Source organism: Pseudophryne corroboree, chromosome 9, assembly GCF_028390025.1.
Source record: "Pseudophryne corroboree isolate aPseCor3 chromosome 9, aPseCor3.hap2, whole genome shotgun sequence".
NCBI classification, from domain to species: domain Eukaryota; kingdom Metazoa; phylum Chordata; class Amphibia; order Anura; family Myobatrachidae; genus Pseudophryne; species Pseudophryne corroboree.
This window is the reverse complement of record NC_086452.1, coordinates 447,206,913-447,232,861: the sequence shown is the minus strand read 5'-3', so window position 1 is coordinate 447,232,861 and position 25,949 is coordinate 447,206,913. Positions and strand designations below refer to the sequence as shown.

Sequence of the window (25,949 nt, the reverse complement as noted above, 5' to 3'; positions counted from 1 at the left end):
CCCAAAAAAGTTTAAGAAAGTTACTAATTTGTAAGGGAATAACTTTTTGTGAATCTTATAAAGGTTTCTTTTTGTTCTTTAGAGTAGAGGTTTCTGTACAGTTTTTGTAAGGATTTGGGGTGTCTTTTGAAGGGGTAGATAGGATGCTGGTAATATTGAAACAAGTGTCGTGTTTGTTTTATTCTATAGAGAGACTTGTAAAATGTAGATGAATACTGCTGGAGGTTACGTTGTTACTGTTTTCTCTAACGTCCTAAGTGGATGCTGGGGACTCCGTAAGGACCATGGGGAATAGCGGCTCCGCAGGAGACTGGGCACAAAAGTAAAAGCTTTAGGACTACCTGGTGTGCACTGGCTCCTCCCCCTATGACCCTCCTCCAAGCCTCCGTTAGATTTTTGTGCCCGAACGAGAAGGGTGCACACTAGGTGGCTCTCCTGAGCTGCTTAGTGAAAAGTTTAGTTTTAGGTTTTTTATTTTCAGTGAGACCTGCTGGCAACAGGCTCACTGCATCGAGGGACTAAGGGGAGAAGAAGCGAACTCACCTGCGTGCAGAGTGGATTGGGCTTCTTAGGCTACTGGACATTAGCTCCAGAGGGACGATCACAGGCCCAGCCATGGATGGGTCCCAGAGCCGCGCCGCCGGCCCCCTTACAGAGCCAGAAGACAGAAGAGGTCCGGAAAATCGGCGGCAGAAGACGTCCTGTCTTCATCAAGGTAGCGCACAGCACTGCAGCTGTGCGCCATTGCTCTCAGCACACTTCACACTCCGGTCACTGAGGGTGCAGGGCGCTGGGGGGGGGCGCCCTGAGACGCAATAAAACACCTTGGATGGCAAAAAAATGCATCACATATAGCTCCTGGGCTATATGGATGAATTTAACCCCTGCCAAAATACATAGAAAAACGGGAGATAGGCTCCGCCCCCTTATCGGCGGCCTTATCTCCTCAGCACACTGGCGCCATTTTCCCTCACAGCTCCGTTGGAGGGAAGCTCCCTGGCTCTCCCCTGCAGTCACTACACTACAGAAAGGGTTAAAAAAGAGAGGGGGGGCACTAATTACGCGCAGTATTAAAGATACAGCAGCTATAAGGGGAAAAACACTTATATAAGGTTATCCCTGTATATATATATATATAGCGCTCTGGTGTGTGCTGGCAAACTCTCCCTCTGTCTCCCCAAAGGGCTAGTGGGGTCCTGTCCTCTATCAGAGCATTCCCTGTGTGTGTGCTGTATGTCGGTACGTTTGTGTCGACATGTATGAGGAGAAAAATGATGTGGAGACGGAGCAGATTGCCTGTAATAGTGATGTCACCCCCTAGGGGGTCGACACCTGAGTGGATGAACTGTTGGAAGGAATACGTAACAGTGTCGGCTCTGTATAAAAGACAGTGGTTGACATGAGACAGCCGGCTACTCAGCTTGTGCCTGTCCAGACGTCTCATAGGCCGTCAGGGGCTCTAAAGCGCCCGTTACCTCAGATGGCAGATATAGACGCCGACACGGATACTGACTCCAGTGTCGACGGTGAAGAGACAAATGTGACTTCCAGTAGGGCCACACGTTACATGATTGAGGCAATGAAAAATGTTTTACACATTTCTGATAATACGAGTACCACCAAAAAGGGGTATTATGTTCGGTGAGGAAAAACTACCTGTAGTTTTCCTGAATCTGAGAAATTAAATGAGGTGTGTGATGATGCGTGGTTTTCCCCCGATAACAACTGATAATTTCTAAAATGTTATTGGCATTATATCCTTTCCCGCCAGAGGTTAGGGTGCGTTGGGAAACACCCCCTAGGGTGGATAAAGCGCTCACACGCTTGTAAGAACAAGGGCTCTACCCTCTCCTGAGATGGCCGCCCTTAAGGATCCTGCTGATAGAAAGCAGGAGGGTATCCTAAAATGTATTTACACACATACTGGTGTTATACTGCGACCAGCAATCGCCTCAGCCTGGATGTGCAGTGCTGGGTTGGCGTGGTCGGATTCCCTGACTGAAAATATTGATACCCTAGATAGGGACAGTATATTATTGCCTATAGAGCATTTAAAAGATGCATTTCTATATATGCGTGATGTACAGCGGAATATTTGCCGACTGGCATCAAGTCTAAGTGCGTTATCCATTTCTACCAGTAGAGGGTTATGGACACGACAGTGGTCGGGTGATGCGGATTCCAAACGGCATTTGGAAGTATTGCCTTATTAAAGGGAGTTATTTGGGGTCGGTCTTTCAGACCTGGTGGCCACGGCAACAGCTGGGAAATCCACGTTTGTACCCCAGGTCGCCTCTCAACATGAGAAGACGCCGTATTATCAGGCGCAGTCTTTTCGTGGGCAAGCGGGCAAAAGGGTTCCTCATTTCTGCCCCGTGACAGAGGGAGAGGAAAAAGGCTGCAGAAATCAGCCAGTTCCCAGGAACAGAAACCCTCTCCCGCCTCTGCCAAGCCCTCAGTATGACGCTGGGGCTTTACAAGCAGAATCAGGCACGGTGGGGGCCCGTCTCAATGAATTTCAGCGCGCAGTGGGCTCACTCGCAAGTAGACCCCTGGATCCTTCAGGTGATCTCAGGGGTACAAATTGGAATTTGAGACGTCTCCCCCTCTCCGTTTCCTAAAGTCGGCTTTACCGATGTCTCCTTCTGACAGGGAGACAGTTTTGGAAGCCATTCACAAGCTGTATTCCCAGCAGGTGATAATCAAGGTACCCCTCCTGCAACAGGGAACGGGGTATTATTCCACACTGTTGTGGTACCGAAGCCGGACGGCTCGGTGAGACCGATTCTAAATCTAAAATTTTTGAACACTTACATACAGAGGTTCAAATTCAAGATTGAGTCACTCAGAGCAGTGATTGCGAACCTGGAAGAAGATGACTACATGATGTCTCGGGACATCAAGGATGCTTACCTTCATGTCCAAATTTACCCTTCTCACCAAGGGTACCTCAGGTTTATGGTACAGAACTGTCACTATCAGTTTCAGACGCTGCCGTATGGATGGTCCACGGCACCCCGGGTCTTTACCAAGGTAATGGCCGAAATGATGATACTCCTTCGAAGGAAGGGAATTTTAGTTATCCCTTACTTGGACGATTCCCTGATAAGGGTAAGATCCAGGGAACAGTTGGAGGTCGGTGTAGCACTATCTCAGGTAGTGTTGCGGCAGCACGATTGAATTCTCAATATTCCAAAATCGCAGCTGATTCCGACGACTCGTCTTCTGTTCTTAGGGATGATCCTGGACACAGTCCAGAAAAAGGTGTTTCTCCCGGAGGAGAAAGTCAGGGAGTTATCCGAGCTAGTCGGGAACCTCCTATAACCGAGCCAAGTCTCAGTACATCAATGAGATGGTTCTGGGAAAAATGGTGGCTTCCTATGAAGCAATCCCATGCGGCAGATTCCACGCAAGAACTTTCCAGTGGGACCTGCTGGACAAATGGTCCGGGTCGCATCTTCAGATGCATCAGCGGATAACCCTGTCACCAAGCACAAGGGTGTCTCTCCTGTGGTGGTTGCAGAGTGCTCATCTTCTAGAGGGCCGCACATTCAGGACTGGGTCCTGGTGACCACGGATGCCAGCCTGCGAGGCTGGGGAGCAGTCACACAGGGAAGGAATTTCCAGAGCTTATGGTCAAGCCTGGAGACATCACTTCACATAAATATCCTGAAGCTAAGGGCCATTTACAATGCTCTAAGCTTAGCAAGACCTCTGCTTCAAGGTCAGCCGGTGTTGATCCATTCGGACAACATCACGGCAGTCACCCACGTAAACAGACAGGGTGACACAAGAAGCAGAAGGGCAATGGCAGAAGCTGCAAGGATTCTTCGCTGGGCGGAAAATCATGTGATAGCACTGTCAGCAGTATTCATTCCGGGAGTGGACGACCTCCACCCGGGAGAGTGGGGACTTCACCCAGAAGTCTTCCACATGTTTATAAAACTCGACAAGTATTGCGCCAGGTCAAGGGACCCTCAGGCAATAGCTGTAGACGCTCTGGTAACACAGTGGGTGTACCAGTCAATGTATGTGTTCCCTCCTCTGCCTCTCATAACCAAGGTACTGAGAATTATAAGATGGAGAGGAGTAAGCACTATATTCGTGGCTCCGGATTGGCCAAGAAGGACTTGGTAACCGGAACTTCAAGAGATGCTCACGGAGGATCCGTGGCCTCTACCTCTAAGAAGGGACCTACTCCAGCAAGGACCCTGTCTGTTCCAAGACTTACCGCGGCTGCGTTTAACGGCAGGGCGGTTGAACGCCGGATCCTGAAGGAAAAAGGCATTCCGGATGAAGTCATCCCTATCCTGATCAAAGCCAGGAAAGATATAACCGCAAAACATTATCACCGCATTTGGCGAAAATATGTTGCGTGGTGCGAGGCCAGTAAGGCCCCGACGGAGGAATTTTCAACTAGGTCGATTCCTACATTTCCTGCAAACAGGAGTGTCTATGGGCCTGAAATGGAGGTCCATTAAGGTTCAAATTTCGGCCCTGTCAATTTTCTTCCAAAAAGAACTAGCTTCAGTCCCTGAAGTTCAGACGTTTGTGAAAGGGGTACTGTATATACAGCCTCCTTCTGTGCCTCCAGTGGCACCTTGGGATCTAAATGTAGTTTTTGGGTTCCAAAAGTCACATTGGTTTGAACCACTTAAATATGTGGAGTTAAAATATCTCACATGGAAAGTGGTCATGCTGTTGGCCCTGGCCTGGGCCAGGTGCGTGTCAGAATTGGCGGCTTTATCCTGTAAAAGCCCTCATCTGATTTTCCATTCGGACAGGGCGGAATTGAGGACTTGTCCTCAGTTTCTCCCTAAGGTGGTTTTCAGCGTTTCACCTGAATCAACCTATTGTGGTGCCTGCGGCTACTAGGGACTTGGAGGACTCCAAGTTGCTGGACGTTGTCAGAGCCCTGGAAATATAGGTTTCCAGGACGGCTGGAGTCAGAAAATCTGACTCGTTGTTTATTCTGTATGCACCCAACAAACTGGGTGCTCCTGCTTCTAAGCAGACTATTGCTCGTTGGATTTGTAGTACAATTCAGCTTGCACATTCTGTGGCAGGCCTGCCACAGCCAAAATCTGTAAAAGCCCATTCCACAAGGAAGGTGGGCTCATCTTGGGCGGCTGCCCGAGGGGTCTCGGCTTTACAACTTTGCCGAGCAGCTACTTGGTCAGGAGCAAATACGTTTGTAAAATTCTACAAATTTGATACCCTGGCTGAGGAGGACCTGGAGTTCTCTCATTTGGTGCTGCAGAGTCATCCGCACTCTCCCGCCCGTTTGGGAGCTTTGGTATAATCCCCATGGTCCTTACGGAGTCCCCAGCATCCACTTAGGACGTTAGAGAAAATAAGAATTTACTTACCGATAATTCTATTTCTCGTAGTCCGTAGTGGATGCTGGGCGCCCATCCCAAGTGCGGATTGTCTGCAATACTGGTACATAGTTATTGTTACCAAAAAATCGGGTTATTATTGTTGCGAGCCATCTTTTCAGAGGCTCCTCTGTTATCATGCTGTTAACTGGGTTCAGATCACAGGTTGTACGGTGTGATTGGTGTGGCTGGTATGAGTCTTACCCGGGATTCAAAATCCTTCCTTATTGTGTACGCTCGTCTGGGCACAGTATCCTTACTGAGGCTTGGAGGAGGGTCATAGGGGGAGGAGCCAGTGCACACCAGGTAGTCCTAAAGCTTTTACTTTTGTGCCCAGTCTCCTGCGGAGCCGCTATTCCCCATGGTCCTTACGGAGTCCCCAGCATCCACTACGGACTACGAGAAATAGAATTATCGGTAAGTAAATTCTTATTATTATTACTACAGTGAGATATAAGGGCTGGAGCCTTGGGTGCTTCAGGTTGGTGGGGTTAAATGTTAGGCGCTATCCTCAGCTGAAATAATGCAGGAAACACACACACCATACAAGTACCTGTTATACACAACGTACAGAGGTGGGTGCACTGTTATAGATGAGCACGCTTAGATGGGCGGGGCCAGTTAGAGGTGAGCGCACCTAGATGGGCAGCGCCTGTTAGAGGTTTTGTGCCTAGATGGCCGGGGGCTGTAACAGGTGTGTACATAGATGGGACCTCCTGGATTATAGATGCAAGGCTAGGGGTGGAACTTGATATATTTGTTAAAACGGCAGGCTGCGGTTCCAGCCAGAACACTCCATAGTGATCACTAGCACCCTGCACCTAATCGGCTAGGAGGGTGCATTTTAGTTTTCGAAGGGCAAAATTTTCCTCTGTAGCAATACATCCAGTATAAAAATGTTGCCTTTAAAATTAAGATCTGCCCTCGTCACTGATCGGGTGCTAGAGTGAACAGTACACATGTAGCCGGAGTGACCAGAGCTGCTCTCGCCGTGCAGGCAGTAGTCTCAGAGGGCATTATCTAACGTCTGCGCTACTGAAGTCTCAGAAGTGAGGCGCGTGAGAGCGATCAGGATATGGTGAGATCAAAGCTCTGTAACTGTTCTTAGGCATTATTATTGTGTGTGTGTGTGTGTGTGTGTGTGGTTTTCTTTTTCTTTCCTTTTTTTTTTTTTTTTTTTTTCCCCTTTTGCTAAAATCAGATGAGCTCTTTGATCTTCTTCCATATTCTGCTGCTAGGCTTTGGTGCTTCAGTAACACACATAACCTTCCCTGCTAAAGGCTAGAAGGAAATGCACATTCCTCATCTCTGCAGGCAGCGCTCTGTGTATTTTTGCCTACTCCTAGGTGGATTCCAAGGTGTGGTGGTAGACTGGAATCTGTGATGTACTATTGATCAATCAGACTTGCCTCTTAGGATTGATTTCACTATAATTGTACACCACACGGATCGGATGCTGAGCAGCCGCGATCATTGTGATCGTCTGGGTCTAATTACCTGAAACGACAAGTGATTTAATTTCTATGTGCCCCAATTCATTGTTGAAGGTGTGACGCATGTTAGACTAGTTGTCACCGCCTTTCTGAGACAATCGCTTGTGGCTTTACTAGCCAGTATGTAGAGGTCCACTGTGATGGACAACCAATAGGTTCCAGATTGCTTACTGCCCGTGGTGTTTTGGCCAGTAGTCCTCTGTGTGCCCTGAGAGAGAGAGTGGCCTCATTGTAAATGTATAAGGGGCCATAGATTTACGTGTCGCTGGTGCAGTGGTTTCCTCTGCTTTGTTTCGTAGGGAGTGAAGATCTCATCAGACAAAGGCCACTTGGTTAATAATAATTCACACAGCCTGTTATGTAATCCTATAGAAATCGTGGTTGCGTTCAGCCTGCTGTAATCTGATGTAGTGTGGGGTTTCCCTGGATGTGTGCTAAGGTTTGTAGTTGTATGTTACAGGCCCTTTGTTCACACGTGCTGTCCCCTCCCTTGTGACTCAAGCAGCTGATGATCCACATGATTCTCCATGTAATAAGGTCTTGGGGTTTTGGGCAGCATAGCTACAGCAGTTAACCCTTCTGGATACACAATCGGGGAAGACCCACTGACGCTCTGTGTATTGTAGTTCGTTTTTTCTTGTTTCATGTAAAGCGTTACAGTGCGGAAATGATCCGATCAGTATAAGAAGACGGCATGTACATACACAGTAGAAAGGACTTGGATTTACAAGATTGAATTAATTTTATTTACATCTATTTATGTAGCGCAAACATTATGCAGTGCTACATGGAGAACATTTAATCTACTGCAGCCCCTGAACCAGCGGAGCTTACAATCTATATTTGCTATCACAAGGCCGCTCACATACCTCGGGTTTATTTTTGTCAGGAGCCAATTAACCTGCATGTGTGTTTTTGTAGTGCAAGAGGAAACTTGCACAAACGTGGAGAGATCACACAAACTCTACAAAAATGCACTGGTCAGGAATTAAACTCATGATTGCAATGCTGCGAGGCGACTGCGCTAAACAATATGCCATTGTGCTGACGCATAAAATGGCCGCAATCTGCTTTATCTTACATGACCTGTCGCTTAGGTTACAGATTTTCTAAAGAATATCTTATTGCAGTGTTTCTGGGTTAAAATGCCCACGTGAATTAGTGATTAGGTTTTATAGAATGCACTGAGATACAGACCAGACTGTGCTAGAAGCACCACAGCAGAATGTGACTAACCAAGCAGGAAAGAGGAATGGAATGGGATTTGAAAGGTGCAGGGTGCTAGAATGAATACTATAGGAATTTAAAGATGGACGCATTACATCCTCTCCAGTGTTTGTCGACCTGTGCTGAGGGTCACTTGGATGACGATTGTTCTCGCAGATGGTCAGATGCTGCATCCATGAACACAGCAGCATATTACACAAGCGTGTATTTACACATGTCTCCTCCTGCAGTATTGGCACAAGCTGCGTCAAGGTAGCAGTTAAATGTCTGATGGAGTGATTCAATTCTGGTGCCCATTTATTATCAGGCTTATCTCGGCCAAAAGCAATGGCATAAAGTGGCTAAGCCTGTCTAAGGTCCTGGTTAGGGCGTTAAAATGGTAGTTTGGGCACCCAAACCACAGATTTACTCCTTTCTACTCGCCACCTCAAGAGGCTATGAAGAAATGTCTAGCAAAATGGACACTTCTGGTATTGTACGATCAGATATGGTACCCTAACCATGATTCAGCCCCAAACATGTGGGCATCCTTGTAATCTTCACGCTAGGCTGTTTCAGCAGGGTGCTGCGCCCTGCCAGATTTTATTTTTTTAAAGGACAAAATGTGTCCTGCTAAGACAGCCTGCTGCCACTGGGTGAGTAGATGTGGTGCGCTGTCCCTGGCTGTGGTGGGTGCCGGGGCTGCATGCCAGATCTCGCACATGGGCCCTGGAGCCGGCCTGGCAGGGAGACGCATCGCATCCGCACTAGACAGATGCGCTGTGGGGCACAGGCAGTGTTCGTCGGAGGTGGGAATTTCAACTTCCTCCGCTTCAGCATCCGAGCTGTTCATACATCTGGGTGCTGCTGCTTCACCTCAGTAATGAGAAGCAGGAAGCATTTTATTGTGAGAGTATAATACATCTGCCTCTTGGGGAGAGATGAAGTGGGGAGAGAAAGTACCAACCAGTCAGCTCCTAACTGTCATTTTTCAAACGCAGCTTATAACATGGCAGCTAGGAGCTGATTGGTCCTTTGGGGAGATGTACTAAGCAGTGAAAAGAGTGGAGAAGTGAGCCAGTGGAGAAGTTGCCTATGGCAACCAATCAGCATTGAAGTAACATTTATAATTTGCATGCTATAAAATCATACAGAGCAGCTGATTGGTTGCCATAGGCAACTTCTCCACTCTTTTCACTGCTTAGTACACCTCCTCCAAAGTACAAATCAGCTTCTAACTGTCATTTTTCAAACACAGCCTGTAACATACAGGAGCTGATTGGCTGGTACTTTCTTTCCGACCACTTTATCTTTCTCAAGGCTTAGTACATCTGCCCCCAAGGCTGGTTATTTTGGGGTTTATAACCGTTTAATTGGCGCTGCACAATGGGGCGCATCACCTTGTGCATCATTATGGGAATCTTCCTGTTGTAACTTATTCTGGTTTCTTCGGGCGTTTTGTAAGAAGGGATCATCAAGATGTGAGGACCTTTCCGGCTCTGGCCATCCTGCTGGGGTTGTATTCGGAGGAGCAGCTCGGACCATTAGAGGCATCAGAACAATAGTTTTCCATTTTACTTTCACATTCGTTTTTACTTAATGATGTTAGAGGTCCTGGGCGGTTTTGCTTTTACACCTGTCTTCCTGGTGGAACCGTGAAAGGTTGTTTGTTTCACATCACAGGGGTGTATAACGCACGGCAAGATTTCCTCCTTTCACTTCAAGTGCATCCGAGCCCTGCATTTAACGGAGGCAGGCCATGTTTCACCTTTCAGTGTGATTATCCAGTGCCTTCACTCTTACACAGTACGAGTTGGCTGAACGAATATTAAAAGGCATCACATTCATTCTTTAGGGGTCTGTCCTATCACAACCGTGATTATTGGCTCATCCTGCAAAACGTACCCGTTAAAGTCCTGCTTCGCTGTAACCTGCGCAATAACGTTTACTGATCAGAAGCTGCTGTGGTCGCAGCCATTACACAACCCGGGCACTCTATTGCTTATGGGTATAAATAGCCATTAGCTGCCTCTCCAGCAACTGATTGCCAGGGACAATGACGAACATGTAGATGAAGTGAAACCAGTGTGGACAATGGGGGAAGTGGTGGTTGTGTCTATGGAGAACCAGCTTCTTCTAGTGATGATGCAGTGGTGTCTTGTCCAGTTTGCTTATGAATTATAAGGATCAAAGAGAAATAACTGAGACTGTGGGAGTACTGTGGGGTTCTGGCCTACGTCCTGGGGTTCATGGACTATGCGTTGGTACTAGGACAGGGGTGGAGATTCCTTTATTGGAGTCCCAGCATGTGCATATTTGGGTTATGGTTGGTAGAGGCCTTAGGGAAAATGTTCACTGCAGGATTTTAACTATTTTCATTTAAACTACCGTGCTCGGATTGGTAACGCAGCGACTTGCTATGTGCCGCCAGGCTCTCGCCACCTCAGTGGGCTATTCATGGTTCGCCAATCAGTTGCGTTCCCCAGGAGTGTCGGAGGCTGCGAGTCTGGGTGACTGGGGGTGGGCTACTGGTGTCACTGGGCAGGAGTCCTGCTCTGTGTGTGGTGTGTGGGCTGCAGCCAGGCACCTGACTCTCTGCTCTGCTGGTGGTCCATGGTGGCACCTAGCCACTGTGTCTGTATGGCTTGCGTCCTCCCCAGAAGTGCTGGGTGCAAGTATGCAGTCTCATAACGGGCAGGACGCGTATCAGCATTTACAAAGTGGGAATGAACATTACAGATCTCTCTCTCTCTCTCTCTCTCTCTCTCTCTCTCTCTCTCTCTCTCTCTCTCTCTCTCTCTCTCTCTCTCTCTCTCTCTCTCTCTCTCTCTCTCTCTCTCTCTCTCTCTCTCTCTCTCTCTCTCTCTCTCTCTCTCTCGCCACTAACCGGAAACCCACCAAACAGGGCTATTTCCACTGCAAGGGGACTCGCTTGCCAGTATATCCTACTGGATCCATATAATATCTATCATAGTATTGATATATTTTCATTGACCTGATCTTAATGGCAAGAGAGAACCTGTGATCGCGTTAGGAATGTCAATCACAAATCTAATATCTGGTTCCAAAGTTACGGGCCCTACACACCTAGCGACCCGCCGCCGAGCTGCCCGTCGTCAGATGGGCGACCCGGGTGGGGGGGTGTGACTGGGAGAGTGAAGTCTCTTCACTCCCCCCTGTCACCCGGCTCCATAGCAATGCATGATAATATGGGCGAGATTGTTCATTTTGGCCTGCATGTTTAAACAAGCCGACACCAGCGATGAACGTGCGCGGGGCTGTCTTTCACTGGTATGGCCCAGTGTGTAGGGCCCGTAAGACCTGCGCTTCCTGTCCTGTGCAGGATGTGTGGAGGTAAATACTGGATGGTACCTGATGATAACGGAAGGCTCTGAGCTCTGATGCATTCCATATGTGTGGAATTCAATTACTGGTGTTGTACCGCTGAGCATATCAGACCGTTATGGTGTACTGCGCACCTCTGCGGGGTGATAGGCAAAGCTTGTCGTGCTGTTCTGGATTGACATATCGGGTCCATCACTGTGTTGAATTCCCGCTGTATCCCAGTGTAATACAGCTGCTAGAGCACTTGTGTGTGTGTGGGGACGCCTCAGCAGACCTCCGTTTCCATTCAGCTGCATTATCTACTTATACTAGATGCAATGTTTCATTCATCCTGCTTAAGCCACATTTATAGGGCTCCTATATACAGAATCCAACCCTTGTGTACAGTGAATTGGATCCTGATCTCTGATTACTCTTTTATTGCTATTTATTAGACTTGTACATCTGCATATGAGTTGCTAGTCTGTTGTATCGGTGTTACTTTGTGGGGGGGTTTCAGCGAATTACCTAAAAAGAAAAGTATAGTGATTTCCTTCCTACGCCGCTTTCCCCTCAAATGATCGTTATCCGTTTATATCGTGGGTTGAGAAGCCCAGTGTTATTTTCAGCTGCTCTTCAAATCCATTTGATGCTTCTGAGTACATTGAGGGTTATGAACTGGTGAGAAGGAGAGGTGCCGTTACCCATAGTAACGACACAACTTTATCTATAAGAGGATTTTTGCAATATGGATGGGGGGGGTTTTGTATGTTAATTATTTCAAGGAATGTATTGATTTCTATTTATTGGACTGTTTTTTGGTGCTAAATAATTCCCAATGAGTATATACGTGCAGCCCTTGGTGGTATTTATCATTAATCTGGCTTTATTTCCATTTTAAGATGCGCTATATTACGGTCTCGGTTATTGTGTGACAGCTTAGTGTTTTCAGGATTAATTGAATTCTATGTGCTGGTAGCAAGGTGCGTTCGGAGCGGATGGGCTGAGGTACTTCATGAGGAGTAACATCACAATTTTACCTTTTACCCCTTAGCATGAACAAGAGGATTAACAAATGTGTGCAGCGGAACATCACAGAAGTGTCTCGGGGGGGGGGGTTGGGGATATTAGTGTTCACTCTAGCAGTGAAAAGGGGCATGGCGCTGGACTCCGGGGGCATATGTGCGCGCGCAGCCACGCAAATTAGGGGGCGTGGCCATGCCTACGTCATTTTAGTGGGCGGTGCGGCCCACAGACGCTACTATAAGAGAGCTTCTGTGGGCGGAGACGTCACTTTTGGGGGCGTGCCCAGCACCTCCGTAGGTGCTGGACTTCCCCCAGCTCTCTCCCAATGCGTGAATGGATGCCGCGCTCATGCGCACAGCATCTTTACACGCTGGGAGGGCAGGAAGCGGGTGGCTGTTCTAGCAGGGCGCCGCAAAAGGGGCAGGGTGGGTTTTGCCTGCTAAAAAACGGGCAGGGAGCAGCGCCCTGGTAAGACAGCCTAGAGTGAACACTAGGATATGTTGCAAAGATATTGTCCCCCTTAGAGTTTAGTAGTGCAGCACGGATGGTGTAATGGTTAGCATTACTGCCTCACAGCAGTGAGATCATGGGTTCGATTCCCACCATGGCCCTAACTGTGTGGAGTTTGTATATTCTCCCCGTACATCCGTGGGTTTCCTCTGGGTGCCCCAGTTTCCTCCCACAATCCAAAAATATACTGGTAGGTTAATTGTCTCCCAATACAATTAACCAGCTTGAATGTGTACATGTGGTAGGGAATATAGATTGTAAGCTCCACTGGGGCAGGGACTGATGTGAATGGGCAAATATTCTCTGTAAAGCGCTGCGGAATATGTGTGCGCTATATAAATAACTGTGCAGTGGAGATTAGTGTCCGTATAGCGGGCCCCTGTTCCGAGAAGTGGAGTATTTGGAGGTAGACATATAAGTACAGTATGAGGACATATACCGTGCGTGTAACCAGAACACTTGTGTGTGAGGCTCAGATCAGAGTAAAGGTCATTTTCTGCCCTATTTTGACGACACTGAGTCAGCAGCACGTGTCCGTTGGGATTGAGCGGTGACGCAATGAGGCGGTGTCTGTTCACATTCCTCCGTCGTGTCTTCCTGTATTACGTAGTCACCTGTTATTGCAGAGCTGAGCGTTCCTTCATGGGCACATCAGTCTGGTGATTGGACCACACGTGGAAGGCTTCACTCCAAATCTTTCTGGGTGGATGCTGCCGGAGCTCAATACCTTATGGCTTGTCAGTGACTGTTCAGTATGATTTACCGACGGACACAGTACTGACAGACACAATCCCGACAGCCATTTTCCGACATTTATTATGCCGACATGTTAAAAAATGCCGCCATAGTCATCATACAGACACTTGAAATACCTACGTGAGTTTTTCGGTTTCTTTTTTGTCAGTGTGGGCATAGGTCGACATGGACACCGTGTAAGTGTACCGTGTCCCCTCTTGTGGCTTCGGGCACACTATTATATTCACCCTCCAGGTCTACTGGGATGGTGAAGTATGAACAAGTCTGTTTTTGGGCAAAAATTCCTTAAAAATGCATGTTGGTATTTCAAATGTTGGTATTCTGACTGTCTGCAGTTTGAACATGTCGGTATAATGAATGTCTGCATTTTGACTGTCTTGTGTGCGTTGGTAAATCAACTGCTACCCGTGACTGGGATCATGCTTACATGTTTCACTTGTACAAAAGTAAAATGAGATGTGCACTGCACAGAGATGTTCTAGATTTTCTTTTCCAGCAACTCTGATTTGACCATTGTGCACCTTCTTGGATCGATGGGCTGTAATATAGCGCCCCCCTATACCTGGGAGTTATACCTGTAATATAGCGCCCCTATACCTGGGAGTTATACCTGTAATGTAGCGCCCCTATACCTGGGAGTTATACCTGTAATATAGCGCCCCTATACCTGGGAGTTATACCTGTAATATAGCGCCCCCCTATACCTGGAAGTTATACCTGTAATGTAGCGCCCCTATACCTGGGAGTTATACCTGTAATATAGCGCCCCCCTATACCTGGGAGTTATACCTGTAATGTAGCGCCCTTATACCTGGGAGTTATACCTGTAATGTAGCACCCCTATATCTGGGAGTTATACCTGTAATGTAGCGCCCTTATACCTGGGAGTTATACCTGTAATGTAGCGTCCCTATACCTGGGAGTTATACCTGTAATGTAGCGTCCCTGTACCTGGGAGTTATACCTGTAATGTAGCGTCCCTGTACCTGGGAGTTATACCTGTAATGTAGCGTCCCTATACCTGGGAGTTATACCTGTAATGTAGCGTCCCTGTACCTGGGAGTTATACCTGTAATGTAGCGCCCCTGTACCTGGGAGTTATACCTGTAATATAGCGCCCCTGTACCTGGGAGTTATACCTGTAATGTAGCGCCCCTATACCTGGGAGTTATACCTGTAATGTAGCGCCCCTATACCTGGGAGTTATACCTGTAATGTAGCGTCCCTATACCTGGGAGTTATACCTGTAATGTAGCGTCCCTGTACCTGGGAGTTATACCTGTAATGTAGCGTCCCTGTACCTGGGAGTTATACCTGTAATGTAGCGTCCCTATACCTGGGAGTTATACCTGTAATGTAGCGTCCCTGTACCTGGGAGTTATACCTGTAATGTAGCGCCCCTGTACCTGGGAGTTATACCTGTAATATAGCGCCCCTGTACCTGGGAGTTATACCTGTAATGTAGCGCCCCTATACCTGGGAGTTATACCTGTAATGTAGCGCCCCTATACCTGGGAGTTATACCTGTAATGTAGCGCCCCTGTACCTGGGAGTTATACCTGTAATGTAGCGCCCCTGTACCTGGGAGTTATACCTGTAATATAGCGCCCCTATACCTGGGAGTTATACCTGTAATATAGCGCCCCTATACCTGGGAGTTATACCTGTAATGTAGCGCCCCTGTACCTGGGAGTTATACCTGTAATGTAGCGCCCCTGTACCCCGGAGTTATACCTGTAATGTAGCGTCCCTGTACCTGGGAGTTATACCTGTAATGTAGCGTCCCTGTACCTGGGAGTTATACCTGTAATATAGCGCCCCTATACCTGGGAGTTATACCTGTAATGTAGCGCCCCTATACCTGGGAGTTATACCTGTAATGTAGCGCCCCTATACCTGGGAGTTATACCTGTAATGTAGCGTCCCTGTACCTGGGAGTTATACCTGTAATGTAGCGCCCCTATACCCCCCAATTTGCTGTCTGGAAAGTGGGTGTGGCTTATAGCCAGTGGTGATTATAGCTCAGCTCTGAATAGAGCATCAGACTGGGTTGTGCTCTATCCTTCCAGCTCCCGCCATATGTAACGGCTATCTGCTAACCCTGGGGAGATAAGGGAGCTATGACGTATGGATGAACGCGACCTACGCAGTCTAGAACTAAACCTATTGGCTAGATACTTGCCACAATATATTCAATGTGATCTGTAACGTGTATTTGTCTACCCTGGTCCCCTTTAATGACACTTCCCTGCGTTCGTTGTAAGAGCTCATGTATGAAAACTGTTTCCTAATGTTCTGCCCTTCTCTTATTTCTTCTGAGAAGTGTTGCGGAACAAGGAGGTCGGCTGGGTTTCATTAAATGGATCTGGTAGTTACTGTTGCATAATGTGCCTCCAGTGTACTCATTACACTGTAAATCAATGTTGATCCAGTGAGAACAGCTATTTCGTAGAGACCTATTTAAAGGTTCAGCCTTTCTAGGTATTAAAACCTTGAACCTTGTTGTATAGCTGAATGTTTTTCTTCTCGCTTGAATGGCTTCCTGTGGAGCCTTGCAGAGCGGCTGATGTTTCTACAGGGAAGTTTTTCACTACTGGTTTTAGTGATTGGGTATTTGTGAAATTGTGATTGTTTCTATATTTAATGTACAAAGCTCGTATTTCAATAAGAACCGTAATAAGTTCCTAGGGTAAAACTTAATTGTTTCTCCTTTTTTTATTTTGAGCAGCTGTAGTTTTGTGCACTCATTGGAGCTATTCAATTGTTCCTAGTGATGGGTGCAATAGCATGACTCCTGTTCACAGCCTCCTGAGGGGACGAACAGAAATCAGCGAAAAGTCTGGGCACGGTTTGGAAGCGCTAACCAGGACTTTACGTGGCTGAACCAGGTATATTTGGGCGCAATCTTTAATGGGCGTCAAAAATAATTGGATTGCTCCGGCAGATGTCGTTTAATTGTCAAGGCTCTAAAAACTGCAATATGGCGGCCTCGGCAGATTAGTCTTTTGTTTTTTCTCTATTGCTAATGCTTAAAGGCAAATTTGAATGCGTTTTCACACTAACAAAACTCTAGCGATTTAAGAGATCTTTTCAGGTTAATGCCTGAAAGAAGGCAAAATGCAAAAATCTCCTTCGCCATACCAGATCTAGGGCGAGATACTATTATTATTTTTTTATCGCCAGCAGCCACTAGATGGCGCCCAACTGAGCTATTCAATTGTAGCTCCATTCGGGCGCGATGGTTGCCGCTATCTGCATTTCAGCTGGCACCCAAACGGCACTTTTTGCTATCGCAACCGGCACTTTGGTTGGGTTAAGCCGCTTTACGCGGCTAAACCCGACCTCTATTGGCGTGACCAGTGTGATATAAAAGATCAATTGAATATCGGCCCGCGGTCTCGCGTCCCTGTTGACGGGAGATTGGGGGTGCGATATAACCATTGAATATCGCCCATTCATTATACATGGCTGGCCAGTTGCCCTCATAAATTACCAGCTGATTGTATTAGTGGGCTCATTTAACAATGAGTGATAAAACCAAACCTCCCCACCCCCCAACCATCACAATCCAGTTTGGGGTCTGTGCCCTGGGAGAGCTGCCAAGCCTCAGAAATAGACAAATAATAAAGTAATTGATGGGTAACAATGAACACAATGAGCAATACAGTACAGACAGTTGGTCATATATGCTCAGTAGATGCTACGGTCTTCTAGATGCAGCCAAACTGCTGGAGGAATACACTCCTTATTACTGGAAGAAAATCAATAAAGAGAAATTACTTTTCCGCCCAATATAGTGACGGCCCAGCAACTTCAATCACGCTGACGGAATACACCCATCGGGCGTTTATTTCACTGGCGTATTCTCCCAAGAACGGGGGTACTGGGGGTTGGTTTTGAAAACGTAATAATGCAAAAAATGTGTTAGACCCTCACATAGCATTGCAAAGATGAGGGATGAGGCCGGAAGGAGCTGCTGCTGCTGCACACAGTCCTCTGCGCTTTCAGCCGCCGAGCTCATTAAGCTGCGGGAAGGTCTGCGTGTATCATTAATGTATATGAATGGCTATTAAATCCTGTTCCCTGTTTGCATAGATTTGAACCCAGGTTATTTAAGGAAATTGGTTAATGTAAAAAAAAAAAAATCTGTTTATTGATCCATTTTCCCACAGTTCTAAAATTGAGGATTAAAGGGTCATACTGGGATTCATAATGACATGGCAGAATGCACCGGTCACCTATATACAGGTGTGGTGCCTAGGCACCCAGACATTGTGCCCCTTCCCTGGTTCAGCCCATAGATCCCAGAAATGAATCCTATTCACGAACTAGGAACTGTTGACTGTACTGCTTATCAGTACACAGTGACGTCATCTCGAGTGGGCCTAATGAACACTTATGGGAACGCAGCGTATGCACTCACTAGGAGACTGTACCTCATGCCTCACATGTTAGCTATGCCTAGTAATTACCTGGCAAACTCATAGTCTGTGCACTGATCACCTCACAGCAGGCGCTACCACGGCCACGGCGTTGGACGTGGAATATTAACTTGATCCACAGAACTGCTCCTTCCACCGCGGCTGGACTGCAGGGGCACTTCACGTGATGGCAGCACCCTGACCTTCTGCTATTGTATTATTCTACAACTAGTCCTCCTGAGAGGAGTAATGGTCACATCCCCAGCAGATGTAATATCTGGTAGCGGCAGAATAAGGGTTGACGTCGTCATTCTTTTACCAGGTCCTCAATTTCTCTTAAAACGTATCTTGTGGCAGAATTGCTTTCCCCGCTGTTTGTAGAAACTCCCTCTAGCGTGTACGGTTGCACATTCCAGTAATGCAGGTGTAACGGCTGAAGGAGCTTCTTAAATTCAAGTGTTTCTAGACTTTGGAAGGCTCTGACCTTTTACAGCTTACCTGCAATGTAAATATACCTTATGTGGTCTCCAGGAATCTAAGGGGAATATTTAATAACGAGTGATATCCTCGTTAACATTTGTTACCAATCTTAAATGGTGCTCCAACCAACCAGCTCCTAACGTTTGAAGACTGATAGGAGCTGATTGGTTGGAGCACCATTTAAAATTAGTAACAAGTGATAAAATATCACTCTTTATTAAATAAGCCCCATAGCTCTAACACCACTTTCACATCTCATGCCGGGCCCCACCTTTGAATTGGAAATGGGTCCTTCTTGGTTGGCACCATGCCGGGTCGGGTTGCCATAGCGGGGGGCGGAGGCGGCGCTGGGAGATGACATCATCTCTGCGCTGCCTCTCCCTTTGCTGTGAATGGGTCCCTCGACGCGGCAACCTGTTCACACTGCACCTGACCCGGTATTCAACCCAGGAATAAATGATTATTCCCGGGTTGAGTACCGGGTCAGGTGCAGTGTGAACAGGTTTCTGGATCGAGGCGACCCGGGAATTTGTCACTGACCCCTTTTACAGCGCACAGCTACCTGCGTCGACCCGGCAATATACTGGGTTATTTGTGCGGCGTGAAAACTGTATAATTCAGACCCAGGCAAGCAACTAATAGTAACTAAGATCAGGTACATTGTCACTGAAACGGCTGAGTCTGCGTTCCGGCATTCCCCCAACCTCTCCCCCCGTTGTAGAAAAAAAAAGATTTTTGTAAATATTTATCTATTAAATGTCAAAACTCTTTGTACAGTTTTCAAGCTGTAGAGGTAATATTGCATCCCCTGTGTGTAGCTGGCATCTCTAATACCGCTTTCACATCGCAAACCCTGCTTTTGAAACGGTTCTTTAAACTGTTCTTAAAACGGGTCTGAGCAGTTAAAGCCCCTTCACATCGCATGTTGTAACTGGTATATTACCGTGTTGGTACATTTCACACTGAACCCGTTTCTCCCATAGAAAACAGTGGTTGTCATTTAAATGGACTTTTCTGGCCCCAATATTTATTAATAATTATTAATTAATTATTAATTTGGCTAGTCATACGATGGAACCCATCAGCTTCAAGCATCTTTACCATGTTTTTGTAGATTACTGCATCCTTCACTGTCCCAGTGATTTGTCTAGCAATTTCTTCATCCCCTCTGATCCTAAGCATTTGCCATTTTAAACTGTATTCTGTATAATAAAATGCTTCTTTACTCTCATGTGTTTCCTCCAGTTTATTTCCTGCTTCTGCCTGGTGACATCACGCATGGAGACAGCCTATCACCTTCTGTGGTTTGGAAATACCGTTTCTGAGCCTTTAACATTGCACAATGAAATGGGTGTGAACCGTGTAGGACCCGGCTTTTTAACCGTTTTAAAATACCAGTAATCTGTAACCAGTAAATTCAAAGTGGCCCTTTCACACCGCAGCTAGAACCGTTTTGGAAGGCTTAAAAAAACGGCAATTTTCCGGGTTATAGCTGCGGTGTGAAAGGGGTATAAGTGACATGAGAATCAGCCAGTGAGTGCATGGGGGCAGTCTTGCGTACACACAAATGCTGATTAGCAAAGTCATGTGCCCCCCGACACTGTGCATTTCAAGGAAACCAAATTAAACCATAACCAATTGAACCAGTTCAATTTTGCCAGGAGTTGCAGTTGTCATCTTTAAACAGCGGCTTGAAAACTTGAAAGTAAAAAAAAAAAAAAAGAAAAAAAAAAGAATTGTCAAGTCAGTTAAACCTGTAAAGAAAATATAAAAAAATATTTTGCCATACAATGTATCACTTCTCCTTTATGTTCTGCTTTTCATATTGTGTAGCTCTAGCAATAAGTTTGTATGGCTTATATAATACCGTAGCACTTACAGCCTGCGTTTTGGGCTGTGATGCGTGCTGTGGTTTGGGGCTGCGATGCGTGCTGTGGTCCGTGGTTTGGGATAGTGCTCTGCACTGCATTTGGGGTGGCGCTGCTTAGCTAGATGGCAGAGGTGCATTTGTCTACATGTTTAGTCACTCGTCTGTAATCTCCATCAGACTGTTCTTTTGTTAGACAAGCAGCCCTGAGACAGTGCACATGTGACCAGATGCACCTCACTGCCTGCGCCACGCAATCACAGATTTGGATTGGGTCTCACAGGACCTGGGCCAATAGGGGATTCCCTCTTACCATCGGTAACTGCCTGTTACTGGCTCCACCCACTGCATAGTTGGTGGGTATCTTGCTGCAGCCACCACCAGGTCTTACCAGCGGCCCTGGAACCGCTTGCTGCTGATTCACCTCCTGACTGACCCTTCGGTTCAAATACCGAATAAATAACATTTTTGCCTTTTTAAAAAACATTGAAACACATCTTAAATATAAATACATTTAAACATGCAATTCTACAACCCTGCATAGAGCATTAAGGCCCAGATTTAATGGCCGGTTTCTCCTGTCGTCCTACCCCATGGAGGAGTAAATTGCTGGGGCATTGGTGGCTATATTAAGGTGACATGGCGGTTTGTGGGGAACGTGGGCACTCCCCATCGTCCTGTGAAGCAGCACCACTCTTAATCCCCTGTGTGTTAGTGACTGAAGTTCCCCGGTTTATGTATCGGAGATAATCGCGTTATTTCCTGTTACTGGTAACCTGTACAGTGTAAGATTTGTGGGTTTGGCGCGTCAGACTGAGCAGCATGTACTGCATTAAATAACTGTACTTTTACTTTTTGTTCCTTTTTAATGTCTGCCCACAAAGCTTATTTTGGACCAAAAAGGGGATTAGAGACTGAGATAGCGGGTTGGTGCACGGGTTTTCCCCCAATCTGGAACAACACAGGGTCCTAGTATGCAGTGATGATTATGTATTCCCGTCAGTCACTGCGCCTATCACGGACACACAACTGCGACCCGACCCTCGCCCAGTGCGCAACACTAGTCTCTATTAATGTTATACGCATCATATAGGTCTCTGTATCTTCCGTATCACTCTGCGGTTATCAGAAACGTTTGCTCTTCTTCCCATTGCAGATCTTGAAAGATGACGTCCAGAAAGAAAGTGCTTCTCAAGGTCATCATCCTGGGGGATTCTGGGTAAGTGGCGTAGCGGCCCTTCTCTTGACTTATTCATGTTGTGGGACTTAACACGGGGAGTCTCTCTAGATATGGAAGAATAATTATCCTTGGCACCAGTTGACATTGCAATAACATAATCTAGAGGGAAAGGTGGATGCTGCCGTTGCTGTGCCGCTGAGTAAGGCGTGTTTAGTTGATTCCTCGCTGTGTGTTTATAGAGGCTGCGTTTTATGTGTGCGATGTTCTCGCCCTCCCTTCCTGTGCCCTGCTCGTGTGCACGGCAGGTGGTGAAATAGAAGCTACAGCATATTATATTGTGTCTGATAGCAGATCGGCCATCGCTGTGTGCCGAGCTCGCCCTTCTGTGGGCACGGCATTCTTTTTCAGTATTTTTATTGTATTACTTCCTTCCTGAGCTCAACCTAGATTACCTCGTTAGAATTTAGTGTTGTGGGGTTCCGACTCGGATCTTTCTATAAGAAAACGATCGGCACATGACAAATTGTCAGTAAAAATGTCAGTCGCTCCTGTTTGTCAGTGGCGCTATTAATTTCTCATTTTCTGAATGTTACGGGACTATAAAACACAAATTTTACAGCTTTGACCGATGTTTGTCTGTCTTTGATCTTCCTTGATATCTGTATGAAATAGGACAATTACTGGATTAAACGAAGATCCATTTTCTGCTCATTTAAATTTGAGTAAAGTCAGATTTAGGACACTGATTCTGTTTTTGTGCAGATGATTGTGCGTGTCCTGGCTTCTGCTCCTTTCCTAAGGAAAGGTCCATATATGGTGGTTTTAGAAAGCAGTGATAATTTCAGAGCTAGATGTGGTGACCCCTCCAGTGTCAACTTGGATGGGAGGTGGTTTATAAGACGTGTGGGGATATGTATCAAAGCTTGGAGAGAGCTAAACTACCAACGAATCGGCTCATAACTGTCATTGTTCAAACACAGCCTGTAACATGGCAGTTAGGAGCTGATTGGTTGGTACATTATCTCTCCAAGCTTTGACACCTATCCCCAGTTCTCACCAGGCTTTGTTCCATGGTAGCTAGTTGGGAGGCTGCTCGCTCTGTCCCCTGGTGATTAGTGCTGGTGCGCCGGAACGTTTGCTTTTCACTAAACTTTTGGTTTCAAAACGAATGGTCCTGAAACCATCCTAGATAGCTTGTAAAAGAAGTATCGGTTGTGTGAGCGATTATATCGGAACGTCAGTCTTTACCAGCCTGCCTGTTCTTCATTGTTCTAGAGTTGGGAAAACTTCTCTCATGAACCAGTATGTTAATAAGAAGTTTACTAACCAGTACAAGGCCACGATCGGCGCGGATTTCCTGACCAAGGAGGTGATGGTGGATGACCGATTGGTGACAATGCAGGTACAAGACAGTCATATTTAATGTAGTGCTTCAGTATAACAGTGGTAGCAACTCATTCATTACAATTGCTAGCTAATCGCATCTACAAAAATGTTGTATTGTAGTGTTTATTAAGTGACTAGTTACCAGCCTGTCAAAATGACGGAACAACATAACCGTAATGTCGGCAGCCGAACAAAGCAACACTTGGGGGTCGATTCAATTCACCGACAGTTGGATAACTACCGGCGCTATTCAATTCAGCTCAAGTTAAGTCGGCGAAGGCCCGTTCTCCCGGATTTAACAGGTTGATTTGTCGGGAGAACGGGTATTCTTCGACTTAACTCCCCGCCACGATGCTGATTCCCGACAGAATCAGCCTTGCGCCGGCCGCGCGGCAGCACTTTTGTCGGATTTCTTCTCTCATCCCCCGAGGGTGAGAGAAGAATTCCTGACAATTGAGTGTCACTTGGCGATGTATTGAATAGCGCCGGGAGCTATTCAACTGTGAATTGAATCGACCCCTTGAATTGCTACGTCAGGCTCCATCTAGTGGCCTCTGGCGCGCAACACACTTGAATTCCCGTCATAGAGGTGAGGAGCAGCATTAGTCTTTTATTATATAGAATATGTATCCTATATAATATGTACATGTATTAAGATGATTTGATTATAAACAGAAGTGCGGCTGTTTCTGACCACCTCTAAAATACTTGTGTGCATTTAAATAAAGCACAATATTAGTAAGCGCTCAGTCGCTGCCATGGAGACAGGCTGACAGTCTGAAGACGCTACGTGCTGATTCACTATTGTGATGGGAAGAAGAGTTTCCTCTTTACGTCTACTTGTCGCCACAGCAGATAACGAGCTTTTCTTACACAGCAGAAAACAAACGACTCTCATTATGTGCTCACGGCAACCCATCCACTGCCAAGCCTCTTATATTGAGTGAGCATTGGGTGGAGAGTCGGCAGATGGTCACGTATAGATCTATAGTCTACTCCCCTTGTCGCTTGCCAATCTCTCATTGTGCTAAGGTGTTACACTTGTATAGTGGTTTTCCATAAGTTTCATATGATCTGCCATCTTTCCCGCTGTCCACTATTGTCTCCCTTACCCACCTTACAGTTGAATGCATTTTACTTTTCTGCACACTAGGTTTAGAAAAACATTTCTGTTCAGGTGTGTATCTATAATGGGTGTGCACGTGGGACCCCGAGTACAGGAGGCTCCCACACCACTGCACTCACTAGCTATACTTGCCCTGCCGCTGCAGAAATCACCGGGAAAATTGCATCCTAACCAGTTGTTGCAGTGGACCCAACAGTAAGCGTTTTTCTCCTGGAGGCGTTACCAGTAAGGAGGAAGTCATGTGACCGCACTAGCTGAGCATATACATAATGGCCCAAGTCAGACCAGCGGTTGTACATTCATTTCTCTGACGTCCTAGTGGATGCTGGGAACTCCGTAAGGACCATGGGGAATAGACGGGCTCCGCAGGAGACTGGGCACTCCAAAAAAAGATTAGGTACTATCTGGTGTGCACTGGCTCCTCCCTCTATGCCCCTCCTCCAGACCTCAGTTAGAATCTGTGCCCGGCCAGAGCTGGGTGCTCCTAGTGGGCTCTCCTGAGCTTACTAGAAAAGAAAGTATTTATTAGGTTTTTTATTTTCAGTGAGCTTCTGCTGGCAACAGACTCACTGCTACGTGGGACTAAGGGGAGAGAAGCAAACCTACCTGCTTGCAGCTAGCTTGTGCTTCTTAGGCTGCTGGACACCATTAGCTCCAGAGGGTTCGAACACAGGCACCTGTCCTCGATCATCCGTTCCCAGAGCCGCGCCACCGTCCCCCTTGCAGAGCCAGAAGAACAGAAGCTGGAAGACGACGAAATCGGCGGCTGAAGACTCCTGTCTTCATTAAGGTAGCGCCATTGCTCCCAGCACACTTACACACTCCGGTCACTGTAGGGTGCAGGGCGCTGGGGGGCACCCTGGGCTGCAATTGAGGTACCTTTGGCACAAAAACATACATATATACAGTCTAGCACTGTATATATGTAAAAAACCCCGCCATTTTTTACATGAAATGCGGGACAGAAGCCCGCCACTGAGGGGGCGGGGCCTTCTTCCTCAGCACACCAGCGCCATTTTCCCTTCACAGCTCCGCTGGAAGCAGCTCCCCAGGCTCTCCCCTGCAGTATCTAGGTACAAGACGGGTTAAAAAGAGGGGGGGGGGGCACATAAATTTAGGCGCAAATCAATACAAAAAAGCAGCTGTTGGGAAAATCACTTATTAGCAGTGAAAATCCCTGTTATATAGCGCTGTGGTGTGTGCTGGCATACTCTTACTCTGTCCCCCCAAAGGACTTTGTGGGGTCCTGTCCTCAGTCTGAGCATTCCCTGTGTGTGTGTGCGGTGTGTCGGTACGGCTGTGTCGACATGTTTGATGAGGAAAGTTACGTGGAGGCGGAGCAAGGGCAGATAAGTGTGGTATCGCCCCCGTCGGGGCCGACACCTGATTGGATGGATATGTGGAAGGTCTTAAATGACAATGTAAACTCCTTACATAAAAGGTTTGATGACGCTACAGCCTTGGGACAGCCGGGGTCTCAGCCCGCGCCTGCCCAGGCGTCTCAGAAGCCGTCAGGGGCTCATAAACGCCCTCTATCTCAGATGGTTGACACAGATGCCGACACGGAGTCCGACTCCAGTGTCGACGATGATGAGGCACATTTACAGTCTAAAATGACCAAGGCCATCCGATACATGATTATTGCAATGAAAGATGTATTACACATTTCTGAGAGTAACCCGTTTAATACCAAGAGGGTTTATATGTTTGGGGAGAAAAAGCAACCAGGGACTTTTCCCCCATCTGATGAATTAAATGAATTGTGTGAAGAAGCGTGGAGTTCCCCTGATAAGAAA

At 46.9% G+C, this 25,949-nt stretch overlaps 1 protein-coding gene across 1 annotated transcript in view; it reads left to right on the top strand.

The window, feature by feature from the left end:
• The window catches only part of RAB7A (RAB7A, member RAS oncogene family), a 48,931-nt gene that overhangs the window by 6,687 nt on the left and 16,295 nt on the right, over positions 1-25,949 (top strand). Inside the window, exons 2-3 of the mRNA XM_063941163.1 lie at positions 21,618-21,680; positions 22,917-23,043. Coding sequence (XP_063797233.1) covers positions 21,628-21,680; positions 22,917-23,043 — 180 coding nt within the window. The 5' untranslated portion in view covers positions 21,618-21,627. The remainder of the gene's footprint in view (positions 1-21,617; positions 21,681-22,916; positions 23,044-25,949) is intronic.